This window comes from Protobothrops mucrosquamatus, unplaced genomic scaffold (assembly GCF_001527695.2).
Source record: "Protobothrops mucrosquamatus isolate PMUCROS unplaced genomic scaffold, P.Mucros_1.0 scaffold_241, whole genome shotgun sequence".
Lineage (NCBI taxonomy): Eukaryota > Metazoa > Chordata > Lepidosauria > Squamata > Viperidae > Protobothrops > Protobothrops mucrosquamatus.
Window position 1 is genome coordinate 275,882 of NW_015386317.1, and position 22,104 is coordinate 297,985.

The window sequence follows — 22,104 nt, forward strand, 5'->3', positions numbered from 1 at the left end:
AAAGGAAGAAGCTTGAGAGACAGATGTTAACCTACGTTTAGTCTAACAACATTCTGATAAAACACAAGATGAATTCTGAATTAAAAAAACAGTTGAACATCATTGTTTTAGGAATAGCATTCATGTTTATGTTCACTGCTTTCCAAACATGTGGAAATATAGCGGTAAGAGCAAATGCTTTTTTCCTTATGTGCGTTGACTGGCTTCTTGATGAAACAAATATAGATATTTAAGAATGTAATATTGTTTCTCTCAATGTTTGCAGCCCTTTTTTTGCCATTTCCTTTACCTGTTATTATAATTTATGGAATTTCCTGATTGCTTGAAAAGCGTAATTTTAAAAATGGGGTCCTCTTTTCCTTGTGCTGGGAGAAATGATAATTCAGACTGCCTGGAAGGTCCTTCTTTCTTGGGTTACTTCTAAAACATGTCATGATCAGCTGCCACCAGCCATGTTAAACACTCTGACACACCCATTCTGCCAAGGTCTTCAGTCTAGCTCTAGAAAAATAAAAAAGGTGCTTACGATCGTCCAGCTTTTATTCCAGAGATTCAGATCTTATGCCAATCCTGAAACATGGAAATTAATTGTACAGTCTTCCATGTAGGGAAACTTTTAATGAGAAAGTATCTTATTAAAACAAGGAACCCATATCTCTAGATATAAAACTTTACTGGGAAAAGGGGAACAATGAGCAAAGGTAATTGGAAAGAGAATACCTCCTGCTTAGATGTATTTAGGCAACCTCTGTTCTTCCTTCTTCTTTTCCTTTTTGTCTTGAGCAATATGGAGGATAAGGCCAGCCTTGGCTTTGCACAGTCAAGCTAAATGTACCGTCTTTGATATCCTGGGTCTAGCCAATAAATCAGAACATTATCTAGAAGTTGGAGTTACCTTCTTTTTGAGTCAAATGATGGAATGATAAAGGCGTAGTCTAGTTTTACCATTGTATAAAAATATTTTAGGTAAAAACATTTTTGGGGGAGGGGAGTATGGAAACAAACAGTGATTTTTGTCAGGCCTCTAAGCATGGGATCAACTTACATGATGGTTTAAGGGTACTACAGTGCTGTACCAAAAACTAAGGATTTATTACTTGCCACATCATGATTGCTGCTACAGATGCTCCTCATTTTATCTTCTGTAGGCAAATGCAGATTTGGGCACGCTTCTTTATCAAGCAACATGATGTTTTGTCCTTAACAGAAGGAAAATCAATATTAAAACTATAGTTAGATTTTGACTTTTGTTTACTTCCTAATGTAACGTTGAATGCAAATTTAATTTAAAAAAACTTGATTTACTTAGGATATTATTTGCAAATACTTTGTCTAAGTAATTGTATATAGGCATATTTAATATTTGTATTTATAGTGACTTGTGGGTCTGTTTTGTATTTTAAAACTTAAATACATTTTTAAAAACAATCTGGATAATAGTTCATATTGTTAATCATTTTAATGTATTTTAATGTATTACAGCAAACGATTATTACAAATTTAAACCATACTGATTTTCATGGGAGTGGCTACACAAGGTACTTTACTCTTGTCTTTTTATTATTCATTTATTAAATAGATTTATTTGCCAGCCTAATTCAGTATCGGTAACTCTGGGCAGCTTACAACATTAAAAATCCAGAACACAAAAACCCCATACCTCACCCACTCAGGGCAGCAGCAACACTTTATCATTTATTGAAAATCTTAACTTGTTGCTTTTGAGCTACATTTTGTGACTAGGTTCAGGCATAATGGAACAGGATGAATTCATCCTATGAGAATGAGGCATGATAGGCGTATCAATTCTTCCTCATTTTCCTCTTTTGTATGCCAGTGTTCAAAAATTCTGGCTTTCAGTTGTAAATTAAAGATCCCAGTGAAGTTCAAACTATGGTTTGAATAAGACAGGCTAATGAACAATGTACTGATTTTGGTTTGTTTTCATTAAACCTAGTTTAAAAGAACTTCCATTTGGAGACCTGGGGGAATTACAGTTAATTTTATTATAGATGAAAACAGTTACTATCATTTGTGACCTCACCCTATTATTACATGCTGTACGTAACCATTTTTTCCCCTTTATTGTTTTTATTAAACCTAAAAACCGGTAGAATTGTAATTTGTCTCTGAAATCTCATCTTCAGAAGAAGATAATCTAAAATAAACATACTGTACAAATAACTCCCATGAATAAAATTTGTGTATGGGAAGTGGAGGGTGGTGAGAGATGTAAAAGAAGGTAGCCTACATCTCCATGTAAAATAATTTTAGATACAGCACCTATGTGAATTAGTGTAGCAATGTGGTAGTACCATGGTGCTTGAAAAATCATTGTGGTTGACAGATTTACCTTGTAAAACTTTACACAATTTTTTCAAGAAACAAAAAAGTTGCTCCTTATTGTTCTCTCAGTTTTCAAGGACATGATTTACTAATCATTGTTACTCCTTTGTACAGTATGGCTGTTATTTATGGAGTGTTTTCAGCATCAAATATAATTTCACCTTCGGTGGTTGCAGTCATAGGACCACAACTTTCCATGTTCATTAGTGGTATCTTCTATAGGTAAGTAAAATTGCTTCAGTTCCTAGTATATAATTTATGCTGATTTCCTTTTACTTAGCTGTACCTAGAAGGCCTGCTCTTGTTTTGTATATAATTGGCTGATGGGAAATGTATGATATAACTACTACTGTTCTAGTAGCTAGTGTTAGAATAGAATAGAATCATAGGGATGGAAGGGACCTTAGAGCAGTTCTAGTCCAACTCTCTTCCCATGGCAGGAGACCTTATATCAGGCATGTCAAACTGCCGGCCCAAGGGCCGGATGCGTCACACCGAAACTGCGCCCACCCCATTGCCGGCAATGGGGAAAAAGTCGCGATATGTCGTGTGACGTCACGTGACGTCGTGAGTTTGACATGCCTGCCTGATATCATCCCATACCAATGTTTGTCCAATCTTTTCTTGAAAGCTTCTAGCGATGGAGCACTCACAGCAGTTCCATTGATTAATTGTTCTCACTGTGAGAAAACTTCTCTTAGTTGCAGGCTGGATCTCTCTTTAACAAGCTTCCACCCATTACTTCTTGTCTTACCCTTAGGAGCTTTGGAAAATAAGTCAAATCCCTCCTCTCTGTGGCTGCCCCTCATGTACCAGAAGAGAACTTATTATGTCAGCCCTAATTCTTCTCTTTGTTAGGCTAGACCAGGGGTGTCAAACTGCCGGCCTGCGGGCCGGATGCATCATGGCGAAACCACGCCCACCCCATTGCCGGCAATGGAAAAAAAGTTGCGATACGTCATGTGACATTGCAACTTTGACACCCCTGGGCTAGACATACCTAGTTCCATTAACTGTTCCTTGTAAGATTTATCCTTGTGGATCCCTTATTATTTTGATTTTTCTTCTCTGCATTCTTTCTAGGGCCTCAGCATCTTTTTTTTTTGGTATCTTGGTGATCAGAATTGGGCATAGTATGCCAAGCATGGCCTCACTAGTGCATTATAGAGTGGTACTATCACTTCTCATGATTTTGATGCTATCCCTTTGTTGATGCAACCTAGGACTGCATTGGCTTTTTTTGGCAGCCGCAGCACATTGCTGGCTCATACAGGTAGTCCTCGACTTACAACAGTTCATTTAGTGGTTATTCGAAGTTACAACGGCACTGAAAAAAGTGACTTATGACCATTTTTCACACTTATGACTGTTTCAGTAAGCTAGAAAAATGTGGGATAAACAGCATCAGCACTAGATGTATGCTGCCAAATCACACTCAACATGTAGTCCCCAATGGAACTACATCTACAGGGAGGAAGGAAGCAATGGGGTACCCCAAGGTTCCGTTTTAGGCCCAGTACTTTTCAATATCTTCATAAATGATTTAGATGAGGGAATAGGAAGGGAACTCATCAAATTTGCAGATGACACTAAGCTGGAAGAATAGCCAGCACTTCGGTTGATAGACTCAAGATCCAGATGGATCTTAACAGACTTGACACTGGGCCATATGCAACAAAATGAAATTCAATGTAGAGAAATGTAAGATCTTACACTTAGGTAGGAAAAACCAAATGTACAGGTACAGTTTAGGTGAAACCTGGCTCAATAGCAGTAAGTGTGAAAGGGATCTTGGAGTCCTAGTGGACAATCACTTAAATATGAACCAGCAGTGTGTGGCAACAGACAAAAATGCCAAAGCTATCCTAGGGTGCATTAATAGGATAGAATCAAGATCATGTGAAGTACTAGTACTGCTTTATAAAGCCTTAGTAGGACCACACTTAGAATACTGCATCCAGTTGATTAGAGCAACAAGGTTGATTAGGGGCCTGGAGGCTAAAACATAAAAAGAATGGTTGCAGGAATTGGGTACAGCTAGTCTAGTGAAAAGAAGGACTAGAAGTGACATGATAGCAGTGTTCCAATATTTGAGGGGCTGCCACAAAGAAAAGGAGGGTCGGCCTATTTTTCAAAGCACCAGAAGATAAAACAAGAAACAATGGATGGAAACTAATAAAGGAGAGAAGCAACCTAGAACTAGGAAATAACTTCCTAACAGTGAGAACAATTAACCAGTAGAATGGCTTGCCTTCAGAAATTATGGGTGCTCCATTACTGGAGGCTTTTAAGAAGAGACTGGATAGCCACTTGTCTGAAATGATATGGGGTCTCCTGCTTGAGCAGGGGGTTGGACTAGATGATCTTCGAGATTCCTTCTCACTCTATTAGTCTGTTAAATATCTGGTAAGTGGGTAAAGATAGGATTTAGAATTAATTGGGAGAAATAAGAACATCTGAAAATTATCAAGTACAGGTTACTCCCAACTAGTGATAGAAATTATTTTACAAAGAACTATGAGCATGGCATCATGCATATTAAAATTTTCTTTTCAGCTTATATATTGCCATTTTTATCCAGCCTATTACTTGGAGTTTCTACACAGCCTCAGTTTTCCTTGGAATAGCAGCTGCTGGTAAGCTCTTTCTCTCAACCTGAGAGATGTTCTCCATTTTATGAAGGAATTTATTTTGCCTTTTCTCTTTTTCATTTGGAATTAGGCTTTTGGTGGAATCATGAGATTTGGGTGAGGGACTGAGTGCCTAGGCTGATTCTGAGTAATATGGACCTTTTTTCAATTTGCTTTCCCACACTTTCTCATTTTCCATTGAGGGGAATGCAAGCAATGTGTCCCATTCCCCAGTATTAACAAGGTAGTAAAACTGTTCTTAACCATTAGAAACATTACATAAAAGATTAAGGTAAAGGAGCCCCTGCGGATTTTACTCCACTAATTGTTATCGACTGTAGGGGGCAGTGCTCATCTCCATTTCAAGACCATTGAGCCAGCACTGTCTGAAGACATTTCTGTGGTCATGTGGCCAGCAAGATGTCACGGAGCACTGTTATCTTCCCACTGAAGGGGTACCTATTTTTATATACTCACATTGAATGCTTTCAAACTGCTAGGTTGGCAGGAACCTAATACTTAATATATACTTAATATATTTTTGTTATATCCATATCATCTGTTTTATTTGAATATTTAAATAATATTAGCTGTAAACATTTGTGAAATGCATCCAAAAATACAAATATGTTATTGAAACGTTTTCAGATACCAATATAAACAAACTTTAGAAGATTTCTTTTCTTGTTTACAATAATTCTTATTACATTTTCAGTACTGTGGACTGCTCAAGGAAATTGCCTAACAATAAATTCAAATGAAAACACAATTGGCAGAAACAGTGGAATTTTCTGGGCATTATTGCAATCCAGGTAAATAATTAAACTATTGCTTTTGGTTAGATCCTGTGCTGTGAAATGAAATAAAACTGCAATGGAATCTTCTCCCTTTTGCATCTCCCAATTGATCCCTAATTTATTCTGGAGGATTGGGAATTCACTAAACCAGTTTTGAGTTAATTGGGAGCTAAGGGAAGAAGAAATACTTGATTTTACCAATACCAGAAATTACACAAATGATGCTAATATAAAAAACCCTTTTGGGAAACAAATGTGTGATTAGGCTGTTCTCTGGATATTTAAAGCAAAACTGTGGAAGCACAACTCTCAAACTGAACTGTCAGTTTTGGTGCTTACACAAAAAAATGTGCTTTTTGGAATCACAATTCCCTTCAAGTTCTGCTTTCTATGTCAATTATCATTTAAAGAATCCTAAATGGGAACAAGAGTTTGTTCTAAATCTGTATTGAGTCACTGTCTCATCTGTATCATAGGAAAATATTTGAGGGCATTCAGAATTTTCCATGATTTTATTGTAAAGCAAGTTAGGGAGTATGAATAGCATGTGCAATTTAGAATGTATTTTGTGTCTGGATTGCTTAGATTGCTTTGACCTAGATCAGTGATGGCGAACCTTTTAGAGACCGAGTGCCCAAACTGCAACCCAAAACCTATGCATTGTCGGATGCCGGGTGGGTGTGGCCCATTGGGTGGGCATGGCCCATTGGGTGGGCATGGCCCATTGGGTGGTAACAGCAGACTGGGTGGGACTAAAAAGTTCAATCAATCAATTCCAACTTTGCGAGATCTTTTTTTTCCCGTGAGAAGTTGAAATTGACTGATTGATTGAACCTTTTTTTTTTTTGTACATGGCGGCAGAGGCCTAAAGCGAAAAGGTTTTATAAAACCCAGCTGAAGGCCTAGGACTGGGGCGATGGTGCGTGTGCCCACAGAGAGGGCTCTGAGTGCCGCCTCTGGCACCCGTGCCATAGGTTCGCCACCACTGACCTAGATCAGGGAAATTGAAATTCAGCTTCTACTTTAGCCAATGGACATTGGTCAAGCATGGGACTAGTCCCTTATTCTCTATCTCTTTTATTATATGATTCTAATGAGGATGTTCTTGGGTTGGAGTTGGGAAACGTGTATGATACCTGGTGCTCCCTGAAAGGACATTTATAATTGATTCTTTGCTTTTTTATTAAGCAAAATAGGCAAGACGGATAGTAAGCAAATTTACATAAACAAATAAATAAATATAATTAGAGGAGCTTCTAATAAAGATGAAAACGTAAAAAGATAGGACAAAATAATTCAAAAGCAACACATCAGTTAAAATAAAGAGCTGCTAAACTAAAAAGCAGAGGTCTGTGTCAGCACAGCACTGCCTTGACAGGAGGGCAGTATCCAGCAGCACCACTATCGTAGAAACAGCAGACCTCACCGCCCAGCAATTAACAAGATAAAAATGATCAACCAATCACAGATTATGTGCTGTCCAGAATAAAATATTCTTTATCAGTTTGTATAGATAGAAACAAAAGGGATTATTATCAATGACCACTGCCACTGTGGCCTTGGGGAGACTGTACAGGCAACACAAGAGTGTAGTGCAGTGGTTCTCAACCTGTGGGTCGGGACCCCATTTGGGGTCGATCGACCATTTCACGGGGGTCGCCAAGCAAGGCTGTCCGCCATTTTTTTTGTCCATTTTTTCCCCCTTTTCCAGCGGGTGCCTTACCTCCCTTGGGCTGGGCCAGCTGGTGGTCGGCCTGCTCCGTCTCTGCCGCTTGCCAGCTACGCCTTGGCCGGCGCAGGGGGCGGAACCACGCATGCGCGGCGCTCCCGGGCAGGGAAAGTCCTCGACTTATGACCGGTTGGGTAGTCCTCGACTTACGACCGGTTTAGTCCTCAACTTACGACCAGTTTAGTCCTCGACTTACGACCGGTTTAGTCCTCGACTTACGACCGGTTGGGGTCGCGGCATTAAAAAGGTTGAGAACCACTGGTGTAGTGCCTAGAGTTCTGATTTTAAAATTCTGTGAATTCTCAGAATAGGATTCTAAAGATACTGTAGGTAAACAATGTTTAAGGTGAGATCAACTGGTGACTTCAGTTTTGTAGTTTTCTGAGGAATAATACCAATGTATTTCCCAATACTTCTTTAAAGATATATTTTCATTTTCCCAGTCTAGCTTGCAGCCCTCTGATAGTTTTCTGCCCAATACTTAAAAGATCTAAGCCTTTTCAAGGTTAGCCAAAGTCAGCTAGGTTCTGCCTCCTTGGATCATGGATAAATTGGTAGCTTAACTGATCCCAGAAACAAATGGCTTTCTTAAAGCAACAAGATCTGTAGAGGAAAAAAAATGCCACAATGTGAAAGGGGCAGTGGAATAATCAGGTTGCAGATGAAAAGTCGTTTTCATTCCTACTTTTAATTTTCAAATCAAATGCAGAATTTCCTCTTCAGTTATTTTAAACTTTGCAGTTATGTCTTGCTTCCATATATTGGAATTGTTGTTATTTCCATCACTGGAATCCTAGGCTGCTTCTTATTGAGCCAAGATATTTGTCTACTTTAACATTTATGCTGTGAATTTTCCATGATTGCCATATGGAGCCTTCTTTGTCTTATATGATCTATCTGTGTTGCACTTCAGTTTTCATAGTTGCTAGCTGTCATGACCAATAGTCCTATTGACAGAGATTATGAGAATTAAAATCCAAGCCATCAGTGGGTATTAGTTTGAAGAAGGCTGATGTAATGGAAAAAACACACGCATATCTTAGGAAGACGAGCTCTTATTGATTGGATATGTTGGAATCTACTTGCAATGTCAATATAATTTCACATCTTACAGAGAAATGCTTGAGATTATTTGAGGTTTATTAAGATTTCAAACTTGTTTTGAACTACAATTCATCTTTCTTATATAACAAATAATGCATTAACCATTAGTTATCTCCCATTTACAGCTTGTTTTTTGGAAATCTCTACATATATTTTGCTTGGCAAGGGAAAACTTACATATCAGGTTGGTATTGTTCATATAATCCTTTGAAGCTGTGTATTCAGCCTACTGCCTCAGTCTTTGAGTTTTTACAATATCTCACTGAATAGCGTACAAATCCCATTTTAAAATATGTTGTGTTCCTTGATCCTCAATCACCTACACCCAGAGAAGCAGAATAATTCATTGTGTCAGCAGTTAGATAAGAAAAGGCAAAGTTTGAGTAGAAATATTTTTTTTGCCTGATGTGGACAAGCAGATGCTTTCCCACTCTTCTCTTCTATTTCCATTTCCATTTCACCTTGATCTAGCCAACTACCTACCAAGACAGCTGGATGACTTTGGGCAAGTCACTCTCTCTCAGCCCAACCCATCTCACAGGGCTGTTGTTTTGGGGAAAACAGGAGGAGGAAGGTGTGTTGAATATATTTGCCACCTTGAATTATTTGTAAAAATAATGAAGGCGGGGTACAAATAAATAAAATAAAAAATTAAGCTACAGCAGTGTTGTTTTGTTCACATTTTGGCTGGGGTTGGAGAGAGAAATAATTGTCTCATGCTATGATATTACCTGTGCATTGCACAATGATTTAAAATATTTAGCATATGTACAGGTTGCTAAGTATTTATTTGAACGTGTTTTTGCCATTTTCCATTTAAAAAACTATTCTGCATTGACCCTGGATAATGCGTGAAACCTTGAAGACTAATGCCAATTCTTATGTTTCCTAGTAAAAGTTTAATTTAAAAAGGCATCGTATTATTTCTTATTTTTCTTCATTCCCTAATCTTCATTTTCTGCCTTTTGATGGTTCTTTGTGTTCCAAGGACCAAACACAGTTCAGTGAAGCAAAACTGTACACAATGCTTTATTGGAACACATCCCTTCCCATCAGCAGGTTATTGCTCTGGATCAACTCCACCCTTCTAAGACTTGCAAGGTGACGTTGCCATGTAAATACATCTTTAATACTCAGTCATTTATACTCAGTCTTTTAATACTCAGTTCATACAGAAGTCTCAAAGTCTTTTAAATAGCATACAACTTTTGCCTCTTCTCAAAAGTTCCCATGTTACTTAGGTTGGGGTGCTGTTTTAGTGCAGATGCTTCTTTCCTAGTTGCTATTGAACTCCAGACAAAGCTCTAGGTTCCAGGCAGGACTCCCACCAGGATTGCTTATCACTTTTTCTCCTCTCCCACTCTGTCTTAGTATCTGCTTTCGTAAGCTCAAAACACTGGGTGGGACGAGGCTGCCTCTAGATGTCAGCATGTTCTTGAAAACACCAGGGTGTGGTTCTATTAACCAGGCATTTCGAACATAGACTTGAATGCCTGTGAGTACTGTTCTGAGGAAGTGGATGGATGCTTGAGGAAAGTATGTATGCGTGTGTGTTTGTGTGGGCTTATCTGCATGACTGCATCTACTTTTGAAAAGAGCAGAGAGCAACTCCAACTTCATTCCCTCAGATTATTATCTCAATGACACATACTATATTGTAATAAAAAATGTGTATCTATTTGGAGGTGCCATTCAATTCATCTAGGGCAGTGATGGCGAACCTTTTAGAGACCGAGTGCCCAAACTGCAACCCAAAACCCACTTATGCATCGTCGGGTGCCGGGTGGGTGTGGCCCATTAGGTGGGTGTGGCCCATTGGGTGGGCGTGGCTGCGGTGGTAACAGCAGACTGAGTGGGACTAAAAAGTTCAATCAATCAATTCCAACTTTGCAAGATCTTTTTTTCCCCACGAGAAGTTGAAATTGACTGATTGATTGAACCTTTTTTTTTTGTACATGGCGGCGGAGGCCTAAAGCGAAAAGGTTTTATAAAACCCAGCTGAAGGCCTAGGACTGGGGCGACGGCACGTGTGCCCACAGAGAGGGCTCCAAGTGCCGCCTCTGGCACCCGTGCCATAGGTTCGCCACCATTGATCTAGGGCTTAATCCTAGAGCCACAGTACCTTGGCTGATCTTAGAAGCTAAACAGGCACATCTGATCAATGCTTGCATGTGGAAATAGCTGAGAATTCCAAGACTGTTGTCTAGACTGGGAAGTGAGAAAAACCTTGGAGGAGGGTAGCCATAAACCTCTGTAATGTTGCCAAGCAAACCGAATCTAATTCAGTCTATATATATAATAAAGCTTTACATTCTGAATAACTGTAAAACCTGCATTCCTTACTGACCAATGAGCTATAGGAAGCCAAAAGACAAGGCATAGAATCTATGCCAGTGAAGAAGAACAGACAACCAGAGAAGGAAGATACAGTCACACTGAACTTTTTAACTGGTATCTCTATCTCTGTCTCTGTCTCTATTTCTATATATCTCTATATACACACCCCCATACCCACTATGTGTATGTGTGTATATATGTTAGCATTTATACTTGCAGTTGAGAGAACTAGGCAAATCATTTGTGAAAGCACTGCATTTGGAAAGATACTTTCTTCCCTATGTTATTGTAAACAGGAATTTAAATACAATTATTATGCCTATTTAAAACTATCGATCAGCATATTTGTGCGGAGAGCTCTTCCTCTGAATATACTAGATAGGTTTGAATGCTTTTCTGCCTTTATTTCCTAATAATTGTCTAATTAAGTGGCCAACTGCATGGCCATATTAAAACAACATGTTAATAGGCATAGCTATCTTCAAATACAGAATCTTGGTTTGATTCGTGAAAATTTACTGAAATTTGTATGAATGTAAATTTTGTTCTGTACTTTGTATTTTGTGTCATCTGAGAAATATCCTGAATATTTTGGCAACTTTGAATGAGTGCACTGTTCGTTGCACAAGGTACAACACACTATTTTTCATTTTCACAGAAAGCGATCGTAGGACTGTCTTCATCTCTCTGACAGTGATCAGTCTAGTGGGCACCGTTTTGTTTTTTCTCATTAGAACTCCAGAAGAAACAAATTCAGAAGAAGAGGAAACCACTACTGAAAATACTGTAGCTAGCATGTAGGTGCTAAGGGCTGATTTTTTGTTATATCAGTATATTCTTAGTCAACTATTTCTGCTCCTTTTTGAATAAGAAAAGATGCTTGTATTTAAGAGAGGAATTGTAACTAGAAAACAATCCATTTGCCCCAGTTATTCAGGGTAGGAAGGATGCTTAGATTTAAACTACAAGATAATTTACATGTAACTATACATATAATTTATGTAGGAAAATTAACTTGCATTTATATATGTTTAAGCTGCATGATACTGGGCAGACCTAATTTAATGTGTAGGGCAGGGGTGTCAAACTGCTGGCCCGCAGGCCGGATGCATCATAGCAAAACCGCGCCTACCTCATTGCCGTCAATGGCAAAATAGTCGTGATAGATCGCGACACGTCACGTGACATTGCAAGTTTGACACCCTTGATGTAGGGGGAATTCATGAGAAAAGTGATGGCAAAAGTTTAATGCACATACAATTTAGGTTAGTGGTTTATTTCTGAATATTTCCTATTTTGATATTTTAAATTTTTTAATGACAAATGGTGCTGAGTAAAGGAAAACATTGATATTGACATATGATAATTATTTTCTTAATGCTTTACTTATTTTTTCACTGTAAATAAATACTTGTTTTATCAGGTCTGGCCAAAGCAAAATATCAAGGGCCAAGGATGCAATAAGTAAGTAAAAGTACCCAGGGCATTTTGGCATGCTCAGCAAGAGTCAATTACACATGCTTACAATTCCTTGTAGCTTCTTTCTAATATTTCCCTCCTCAGGGAAGCAGAGGCATAATGTTAGTAGCAACATTGCTATGAATCTTGCAACATTGCCTATTTTAGGTGCAGCTGGACTAATTTCTTATCCTGCTTTGGCTCACAAAGTTGGTATAGGCCACTGATTTGTTAAGCTCCGTGTTCAAAACTATGTGGGTACTAACAGAGAAGATCTCATTATGATTGAGGGAGAAAGGGGTATTGGAATTCAGTTCAGTTTCCCATTTTTGAATTACAAACCAGTGAAGATTCTCATCAGATCAAGTTTAATTAAATATTTTCATTTTGCCTTCTTCGTAGAAAGATCGTTCAAGTTGTGTGCTACAAAACAGATTTTGCTACTTAGTGTCACAACAGCCTACACAGGTAATGGAACAGGAGTGCAAACACCAATCTTGAAAGTTTATAATGTATAGATATTTGTTATGTCTCTATATTTTTTCTAAATGTTTTCAATCCTGCCCATTGTCTTTGGTTTCTTCATGACAATCAATTAGTGATATTCCTTTCTGATTGCCTTTGTAATGTCACTGTAGTTCCATGGGCTTGTGAGGAAACTATAGATAGTCCTTGATTTATGATTGGTCACTTAGCGACTTTGAAATTATGGCAGATTTTCAAAAAGCTACTTTCAGCCTGGCCCTAAAGTTATGGTTACTGCAGCTCCCCCACAGTTATTCACCCCTACAATCAACCGCAGGGATGCTGCAGCGCCCCGCCTATTTCTTCTACCAGATTCCTCCAGGTCCTGGGTTGTTTCCCACACCATTAGGCCTCACACCCTCCTCCTCACTTACCTTTGGAAGTTCTCTGTAGCTCAGGTTAGGGAAGGAGGGCAGGTTGTTATTGCGGGGCCACGTGATACAATCCTGGAAGTGGCCACCATTTTCTAAGTAGCTGCATTGAATTGCGGCCACTTGGAAAATGGTAGTCACTTCCGGGATTGCACCATGTGGCCCAGCAACAGAGCAGCTTGCTTTGCTTCTCTAATCTGAGCTCTGGAGACCTTCAAAAGGTAAGTGGGTGACTCGGAGTGAGGAGGATGTTGTGGGGTCTGGAGGGGTGGGAAGCAGGGCCAAGGTCTGCAGCAATCCCAAAGGGCAGGAAGTGGAGTTTGGGGTGCCTTGGGTGAGGGGGAGGCCTTGGGAGCCCAGGGCAAGACCTGCGCTAAGTCTTCCAGGGCCTTCCTCAGGATCCCTGAGGCACCTCCTGCTCTGGTTTATGACTTCATTGGGGGGAAGCAAGGCTGGAGGATTGTAAGTGAGGCATTCACATGGGTGTATTTCTTAATAACCAGCATGACTTTCAGTCGTAATGGGCAGATTCCATTATGGTCATGAGTCAAGGACTACCCACTTGTATAGAGAATGTGCCTAAGAATTCTCTGCAGTTAAAAACTATTTTTAAAATGAAGTGCTATTGTTAAAGGGCCTTTTTTTTGGGACAAAATAAAAAACACCAAAGTACTTTTACGATTCCTTTGTATTAAAACACCATAAGTCAACTTGACAATCCCAACACCAATGCTTCCTTACTATCTACTGCTTCTTTCTGTAAAATACCACACTGGTTGATTTCGTCTGCACTGTGGCATAAACTAATAAAACATGTTTTATACTGTAAATTGCATTTTTGCCATAAATATTCCCCAAATATCATTTTCTTTGTTTGTTCCCTTTGTACAATTTTATTTTAAACTCAATTATAATACTTTTTATCTAGGATCTTTTTAATTGCTGAAATAAATCTTTGAAATTAAAGCAGTCTCTTAATTTTAGAAAGGCATAATCTAGCTCCTTGATAATCCAGGATATTTTATACTTAGAAAGATACTAAATTAAGAAAAATGTTATAATTGGTCACAGTAAGTAGCAGCATCTACTTAATGGTTGATTTCAAAAATTTCAAGCTGGATTGAATCTGATTTGAGCTTGGATAAGAGTCTCCAGGAAATGACAGGGCTGTTTTGACTGGGAAATTGAAAAAGAAACATCCTATATTATTGCCAAGAAAACTTCATGGACATGTTCAAGTAGTCAACATGTAAAGTTCAACTTGTGGAAGTCTTTAATTCATTTTGGAATTGAGCTGTTGAATTTGGGGAATATTTATGGTAAAAATGCAAATAATTCTGGCCCTCATAATCTGTTAGGTTACTATACAGTTAACAAACAGCAGGGATAGTCATTTTCTTTATTCAAAAAGGCGTATCCTATTCTGAAGATTGTAATTTGAGGACCATAAGATTTTGATCCACCTATACAAAGACCAGTTAATAATTTATCAGTTGGCATAAAGACATTACATACATTGAATGTATTTGAATGTACGAATATGTTACCTACCTGTAAATTACATGTGTTTTAAGTGGTGTTTGATTTTTTTAATTGAGTCTTGTGATAGCTCATTGGGATATTGGAATTTTGCTAAATAATTATAATTGAAATATTTATTGAAAGTTCCTTTGAAAGGGTTTTACTTAAGGATAAATACTTGCATATAATAATGCCTGAAATAATGTTTTGGTTTTTCAAGGGCTGGAATTAACATTCTTCTCTGGAGTATATGGAACTTGCATAGGTGCTATAAAGAAATTTGGCGCCGAAGAAAAAAGTCTTATCGGACTCTCTGGTATTTTCATTGGCATTGGAGAGATATTAGGTGAGTTCAAACTGAGCCTAAAATAATAGAAAATATTTTCTGATATTTAAATAAATAAATTTGATAAATAAATGTGATCAGTAAATATGTTTGTAGAATATGCAGGTAGATAAAGTAATTCAGCAAAGAACTAAGATAATAGGTAGTTCAAAATTAATTGTTAAACTTTCAGTGTAGAGGAATGACCAAGTAGGGCAGGTCTCACTCTAAGTTCTCAGTTGTCCTCACAACTTTACCATTTCAAAACAAATGAACAAAGACTAAACAAGACTCCCCAGACCATTTTCAGATGATTTCTTCTTGTTGTTTTTTGAGGGTTTTTTTTTTGCTTTAAATTCATGAACAAAGTTGTCTTACATACTTATTCTTTGCCTTCTTCTTTTTGTATCACTACAGAATATGTGAATTCAGTATCTTGTTCGGTATAAAAAGTAGATATATTGTTTTGGTAGAACGACATGACTCAAGTTATTCCAGTGTAACATTATTATTAATATAGCATTGCTCCAGTTTGCTATGACACCAGGCCACTTGTTGACCAATACTTCAATTTGTTGTGACAGCAGTCTATTTATAAAGCAATACTGTCAGGGCAAAGCACTGTTTATAAACAGAGAGCAAATCCCGCTCCCATTTAGCAATGATGGTGTTACCTAGTTGGGTAATGAAATGTCTGCAAGACAACTACAGAGTTCAGAGAGCTTTAGAGATCTTGCTTGACACGTACTAGTATGTACTTACTGAGTCTCCTTAAAGAGACAGTGCCCCCAGGAGATTACCATAGCTGAAAGCACCTTCCTTGTGGATGATGGTAATAAACTGGCAGCTATTGGAATTTTGTAATACTGTACTGCTAAGATAGGTTCCAGCTGTTCCAATTAAGATACTTCCTTAGTGGCAGGAATCCTAAGAAACTAGTCTTCTAAAAAACAATTTCCTTTTAACATTTTCAGTAAAAATCTTTTCCCTTAATTTATCCTGTGAGCGTCTGTATTAAAAAAAAGCAATTTTCCATAGGATAATAATTATATGTTCACTGTTACAGGGGGAGGAATCTTTGGCCTCCTAAGTAAGAACAACAGATTTGGCAGGAATCCAGTGGTGATGTTGGGCATTGTAGTCCATTTCATAGCTTTCTATTTGATTTTTTGTAATATACCAAATGATGCACCTATTGCCTCTATGGAAGGAACAGATAACATTGCATTCATGGAACCAAGGTACGTATTTTTGCTTCTTCCATTCAGATTATTCTTAAAAGGCAAATACTGTATATATTTTTCTGCAGAGGTAGTAAATGAAAATATAGCTAGTTCACAGAATCTGGAATTATTTCCCAGGGTCTGGATGGGGAGGAACAGACTCAGACTCAACCCTTCCAAGACCGAGTGGCTGTGGTTGCCGGCGCCCCGGCATAGTCAGCTGATTCCATCGCTGTCTATAGGGGGCGAAACTTTGGCCCCCTCAGAGAGGGCGCGCAACTTGGGTGTCCTCCTGGATCCACAGCTGACACTGGAAGATCATTTGTCGGCCGTGACCAGGGGGGCGTTTTATCAGGTTCGCCTGATTTACCAGTTGCGCCCTTTTCTGGACCGGGACGCTTTGCGCACAGTCACTCATGCCCTCGTCACCTCCCGCCTGGACTACTGTAATGCTCTATACATGGGGCTCCCCATGAGGAGCATCCGGAGGCTTCAACTGGTNGACATGGCTTTTTCAGCAAGCGGGACTGACCTAGGGTGAATTTTAAATAGGGATAATTTTTAATGATTTTAATAAGAGACACAGCTACAAATATTTGGTTTTTAATTGGCTTTTATTGGGGAAATGTACTATGTTGTTTTAATATGCTGTGAGCTGCCCTGAGTCCCGTGGGGAGAAGGGCGGCATATAAGTCTTAAAAATAAATAAATAAATAAATAAATAAATTTGTGGAATTTTTTTCCTTCTTGGTCACAGTCATGTTTGCTATAATGAATTACCAGCATTTGAAGATCTTTTTGTATGTTTTCATTGTCAGGATGAAAAATCTAACTTTCAGGTTGAAATTCCTGTATCCTGCTATTTTTTGCATTTATGTTTCCCTATTATGGAATAGAACTAGACATTTTATAGACTTTCATAACTGGAAATTCTTCAATCATATAAGCTCTGTTTGAAGATAAACGGTGTGTGTTTGTGTGTGTTAAGCTTTTCTCAGGTGAAACTATAGCTAAATGATCCCTTCAGGTACTTTAAGCTAATTTCTACAGGCCATTCTAAAATGAATTATGAATCTTGATTAATATGCAGTGTATGGTTTAATGGTCACAAACTGTAATTCAATCAAATGATAACAGAAACAAAGTATGGTGTCTATATCACATGCACAAATCCTAAAGTGGCATAGGATAATTCAAGGTAGATTTGCTCTTCTCTGCTGCAAAAAGCCAACACAGTGCTAGGCTGCATTAACAGAGGGATAGAATCAAGATCACACAAAGTATTAATACCACTCTACAATGCTTTGGTAAGGCCACACTTGGAATACTGCATCCAGTTTTGGTCACCACGATGTAAAAAAGATGTTGAGACTCTAGAAAGAGTACAGAGAAGAACAACAAAGATGATTAGGGGACTGGAGGCTAAAACATATAAGGAAAGGCTGCTGGAATTGGGTATGTCTAGTTTAATGAAGAGAAGGATGAGGGGGGACATGATAGCAGTGTTCCAATATCTCAGGGGCTGCCACAAAGAAGAGGGAGTCAAGCTATTCTCTAAAGCGCCTGAAGGCAGGACAAGAAGCAATGGGTGGAAACTAATCAAGGAGAGAAGCAACCTAGAATTAAGGAGAAACTTCCTGACAGTGAGAACAATTAACCAGTGGAACAACCTGCATCCAGAAGCGATAAACGCTCCAACACTGGACTTTTTAAAGAAGAAACTGGACAGCCATTTGTCCAAAATGGTATAGGGCAGTGGTTCTCAACCTGTGGGTCGGGACCCCATTTGGGGTCGATCGACCATTTCACGGGGGTCGCCAAGCAAGGCTGTCCACCATTTTTTTTGTCCGCCAATTTTTTCCCCCCTTTTCCGGCGGGTGCCTTACCTCCCTTGGGCCGGGCCAGCTGGTGGTCGGCCTGCTCTGTCTCTGCTGCTTGCCAGATACGCCTCGGCCGGCGCAGGGGGCGGAACCACACGTGCGCGGCGCTCCCGGGCAGGGAAAGTCCTTGACTTACGACCGGTTGGGTAGTCCTTGACTTACGACTGGTCTAGTCCTCGACTTACGACCGGTTTAGTCCTCGACTTACGACCGGTTTAGTCCTTGACTTACAACCGGTTGGGGTCGCGGCATTAAAAAGGTTGAGAACCACTGGTATAGGGTTACCTGCTTGAGCAGGGGGTTGGACTTGATGACCTCCAAGGTCCCTTCCAACTCTATTATTATTATTGTTGTTGTTGTTGTTGTTGTTATTGTTGTTGTTATTATTATTATTATTATTATTATTATTATTATTATTATTATTAAAATGGATGGATCTGAACCCATTTGGTTCAAGTACTGGAAATCTATAAAGTTACACTGATCAAAAAAGGCACCATAACAAAACAACATCAATCTTTTTCTGTTTGACATAAAATGCCATGACAGTGTTATGAGAAAGAGGCATATTAATTTTGATGATTATTGGGCCTTACCTGAAATCAGTGACTCTAACAGAGAACACTATTAATAGTCCCAATCACAACATATTGAAGGTTGGAAGAATTATAAGAAAGGAATTCCATTGTTGTCCACTATTTTGTAAATGTATGTCAAAGGTTATTTACAAACAAATGATATACAATTCCTGAGAGAAGGTGATATTAGAGAAAAGTGGCCCTATAGCAGTGGTGGCGAACCTTTTAGAGACCGAGTGCCCAAACTGCAACCCAAAACCCACTTATGTATTTCTGGGTGCTGGGTGGGCGTGGCCCGCTGGGTGGGCATGGCCTCTGCTGCCCGGATCTATGCCTCCAGAGCGATTTCACGCCCTCCCATGGCCAAGAGAGAGCAAGAGTGCATGTGGAGAGGCGGAGGGGAGCAGCCTGGCCCGGCCTCCTCCTGGGGCGATGGCGCGCGTGTCCACAAGGACGGCTCCGCGTGCCGCCTGTGGCACCCGTGCCATAAGTTCGCCACCACGGCTCTATAGCATTTATTCTGATATCTGTGCTAAATAAACTGTAATGTGTGGTTTTAACGTTTTTTTTTATATACAGTATTTTAATTATTTTTAAACTGCAGTTTTTAAAATAGTTTTGGTGTTTTAATATTTGTTTATCAGCCACCCAGAGTCATACATTTAATACAGGTGGCTATATAAATTAATTAAATGATTAAGTAAAACTTAGAAATACTCTGAAATGGTTTTCTCCAATTTTGCAGCATAAAAATGTTTTGGAAATACATCACACAATGAAAGGCTGGATTGGGAAAGGCTATTTTAAAAAATATCATGTTCATATAAAATATCTCTTTACTAATCTTCCGTGATTGGCCACTTTTCTAGTTGTATTTCTCAATCCTGAAAAAAATCAGAAATGATAGAATTGAACATAATACTGTTTTTCAGTTATAATTTTGAATTTATTGTTTACTGCTTCTTTATTTTAGCAAAGAACTGGCCATTTTTTGCAGTTTCTTACTGGGCTTTGGAGATAGCTGTTTCAACACTCAACTCCTTAGTATTTTGGGATTCTTGTATTCTGAAGACAGTGCACCTGCCTTTGCAATATTTAAATTCATTCAGGTAATATCTATTTCCAAGTGGCAGAACCAGTTGGTGACTCAGTTCTAGGAGTTCTAGGAGTCAGTTTTTGACTCCTAGAAATTGCCTGGACTACAGATAGCCCTCGAGTTACAACGAATTGTTTTAACAAATATTCAAAGTTACAACAGCATTGACTTATAAACAGTCTCCACACAACCATCATAGCACCACCACCCCTCATGGTCACTGGCACTTAGCAACTGGCATGTATTATTATATAAAATTGGGCAACCTCCTTGCTTAGCAATGGAAATTCTAGTCCCAATTGTGGTTGTAAGTCGAGGACAATTGTAATCCCTTGGCGAGATTTTTTGGAAGTGATTTTCCTTCTTCCTATGGCTGAGAAAGAATAACTGGCCCCAGGTCACCCAACAGGCTTTGTACCTAAAGTGGGACTAGAACTCATGGCTTCCCAGTTTCTAGCCTGATACTATTAAACCCAGAAGATAAGTCTTCCATTTTCTTTGGGTAAAATGTCTGAGCAGGTCATAGCACTTAGCTGACCTTGTCTCACTTGATTATTAAGCACAATTAGGCATGATAATATTTGGCAAGGAACTACCAGAAATCCCTATAGACTGGGCTAATCCCTCCACCCACGATTACCACATTCTGGAAGTAGTACCATACTATATTGCTATACAGTTGCCAAAGAATTTTATGGATCTATCTATTTAGTCATCAGAAATTGAGCATGGCTTAAAGGAAACTTTGCCCTTTGTGCTAGGAAAAAGGGACAGTAGAATTAATTTCTGAGAAAAGTGTCTGTGATATTATCAAATAAAAACTATAAAGGAACAGTTGGGTTATGGTAGTGCATCCAGTATATTTTTGTTTATTGTTAGTTATATAGCCTGACTTGTCTCCATCAAAAGTATCCTGGAATTCAAGGTGGCATGTTTATATAGAAAATATATTTTAGTATTTTTACAACACTGTCTTATTTTTATTCAGAAGTAATTTCTACTGATCTCACTCCAAATTAGACATAATCCATTAATCCATTAAATGATATTTAAATGAAATGCAAAATTGATGTATATCAGTAATTCAATTTAAAAAGCAAAATGGATAAAATTGAAAAGATAAGAGTCAAAATACTAGGCCGTTCAATCTACAATTTGAAATACTGTGCTGGATTTTGTGTACACAAACAACAGTCTCCCCAAAAGTAATATGTATGTTGGACATGTCCAGTTTGGAATAAGTGTATTTGCTTCTATAAAGAAATATGATTAGGAAAGTTTATGTTCCAGTAATTAAAAGTGGAGGTGAGATGGCATTAAAAATCAATGTCTATAACTCGGTTTGTCATTAAGATTGCATTTACAACATGGTTTTTTTCTCCTTTTCAGTCTATCTGTGCAGCTGTGGCTTTCTTCTACAGCAACTATTTGTTTCTTCAGTGGCAACTTCTAATAATGGCAATCGTTGGATTTTTTGGGACAATTACGTTTTTCACAGTGGAGTGGGAAGCAGCAGCCAGAAGTATAGGTTATCGCAACATTTGATAAGTGCAGTGTGGTCATCCTGAGGCAGTAGTCACCTTTCCAAACCACAAGTTGATTGGAAAGATTATGGAATACAGATATATTTAAAACCACAGTTCTAAATGGTTTTATTCCCTTATCAATCAGTAGTGATGGAGATCACAGACTACAATGTGGGAAAAAAAAACCCCAGAGAGTCACTCTTTTTTAATCAGGTCTACTTGAGTTTTAAGAATAGACATTATGGAAATTCTACTATTGCTGTTCTTTTAATACACACATGGTTATTCGAACCCTAATCAAATTCACTGAGACTTGAAATAACGCATAGGATTGCAACCTTACCATATGTATTTTTTTTCTGTAAAATTCATCGTTGTACATTTCTAGTAAGAGCATATGGAAAATGGAAAGTGAATTCCTAACTGAAATAAACCCATTGTATTTTACATGTTCTGACAGACAGTTCTGAATAGATTGGAATTGGTGGAATTGAAACCTGGAACACTTTGATTATTCTGGGTTTGCGCTGAAACAATTCTGGAAGGGTCTTACAATCTCAAGCATTTTGCCCAGGTATATTTTTCCCTTTCTCTGCATAGGCTGCTTGCTGATTCTCTCAGGGTATTCCTTTTCCTACTTCCCCTTAGATCAGTATTT

At 38.5% G+C, this 22,104-nt stretch overlaps 1 protein-coding gene across 1 annotated transcript; it reads left to right on the top strand.

Moving 5' to 3' along the window:
* MFSD11 (major facilitator superfamily domain containing 11) lies at window positions 1–21,635 on the top strand. Its single transcript, XM_015830116.1, has 13 exons — window positions 1–164; window positions 1,483–1,538; window positions 2,461–2,568; window positions 4,903–4,982; window positions 5,692–5,788; window positions 8,732–8,790; window positions 11,602–11,740; window positions 12,367–12,407; window positions 12,804–12,869; window positions 15,039–15,164; window positions 16,210–16,384; window positions 19,798–19,933; window positions 21,310–21,635. Exons 1-13 carry the CDS (start codon window positions 69–71, stop codon window positions 21,463–21,465), a joined length of 1,335 nt encoding a protein of 444 aa, XP_015685602.1. The 5' UTR covers window positions 1–68; the 3' UTR covers window positions 21,466–21,635.
* The last annotated feature ends 469 nt before the right edge of the window (window positions 21,636–22,104 follow it).

Bases quoted from the DNA above. Each gene is read 5' to 3' on its own strand.
- MFSD11 (XM_015830116.1), top strand. From the start codon at position 69: ATGAATTCTGAATTAAAAAAACAGTTGAACATCATTGTTTTAGGAATA. The intron at 11,741-12,366 runs GTAGGTGCTAAG...TTGTTTTATCAG, and splicing joins GAAAATACTGTAGCTAGCAT to GTCTGGCCAAAGCAAAATAT. The intron at 19,934-21,309 runs GTAATATCTATT...TCTCCTTTTCAG, and splicing joins CAATATTTAAATTCATTCAG to TCTATCTGTGCAGCTGTGGC.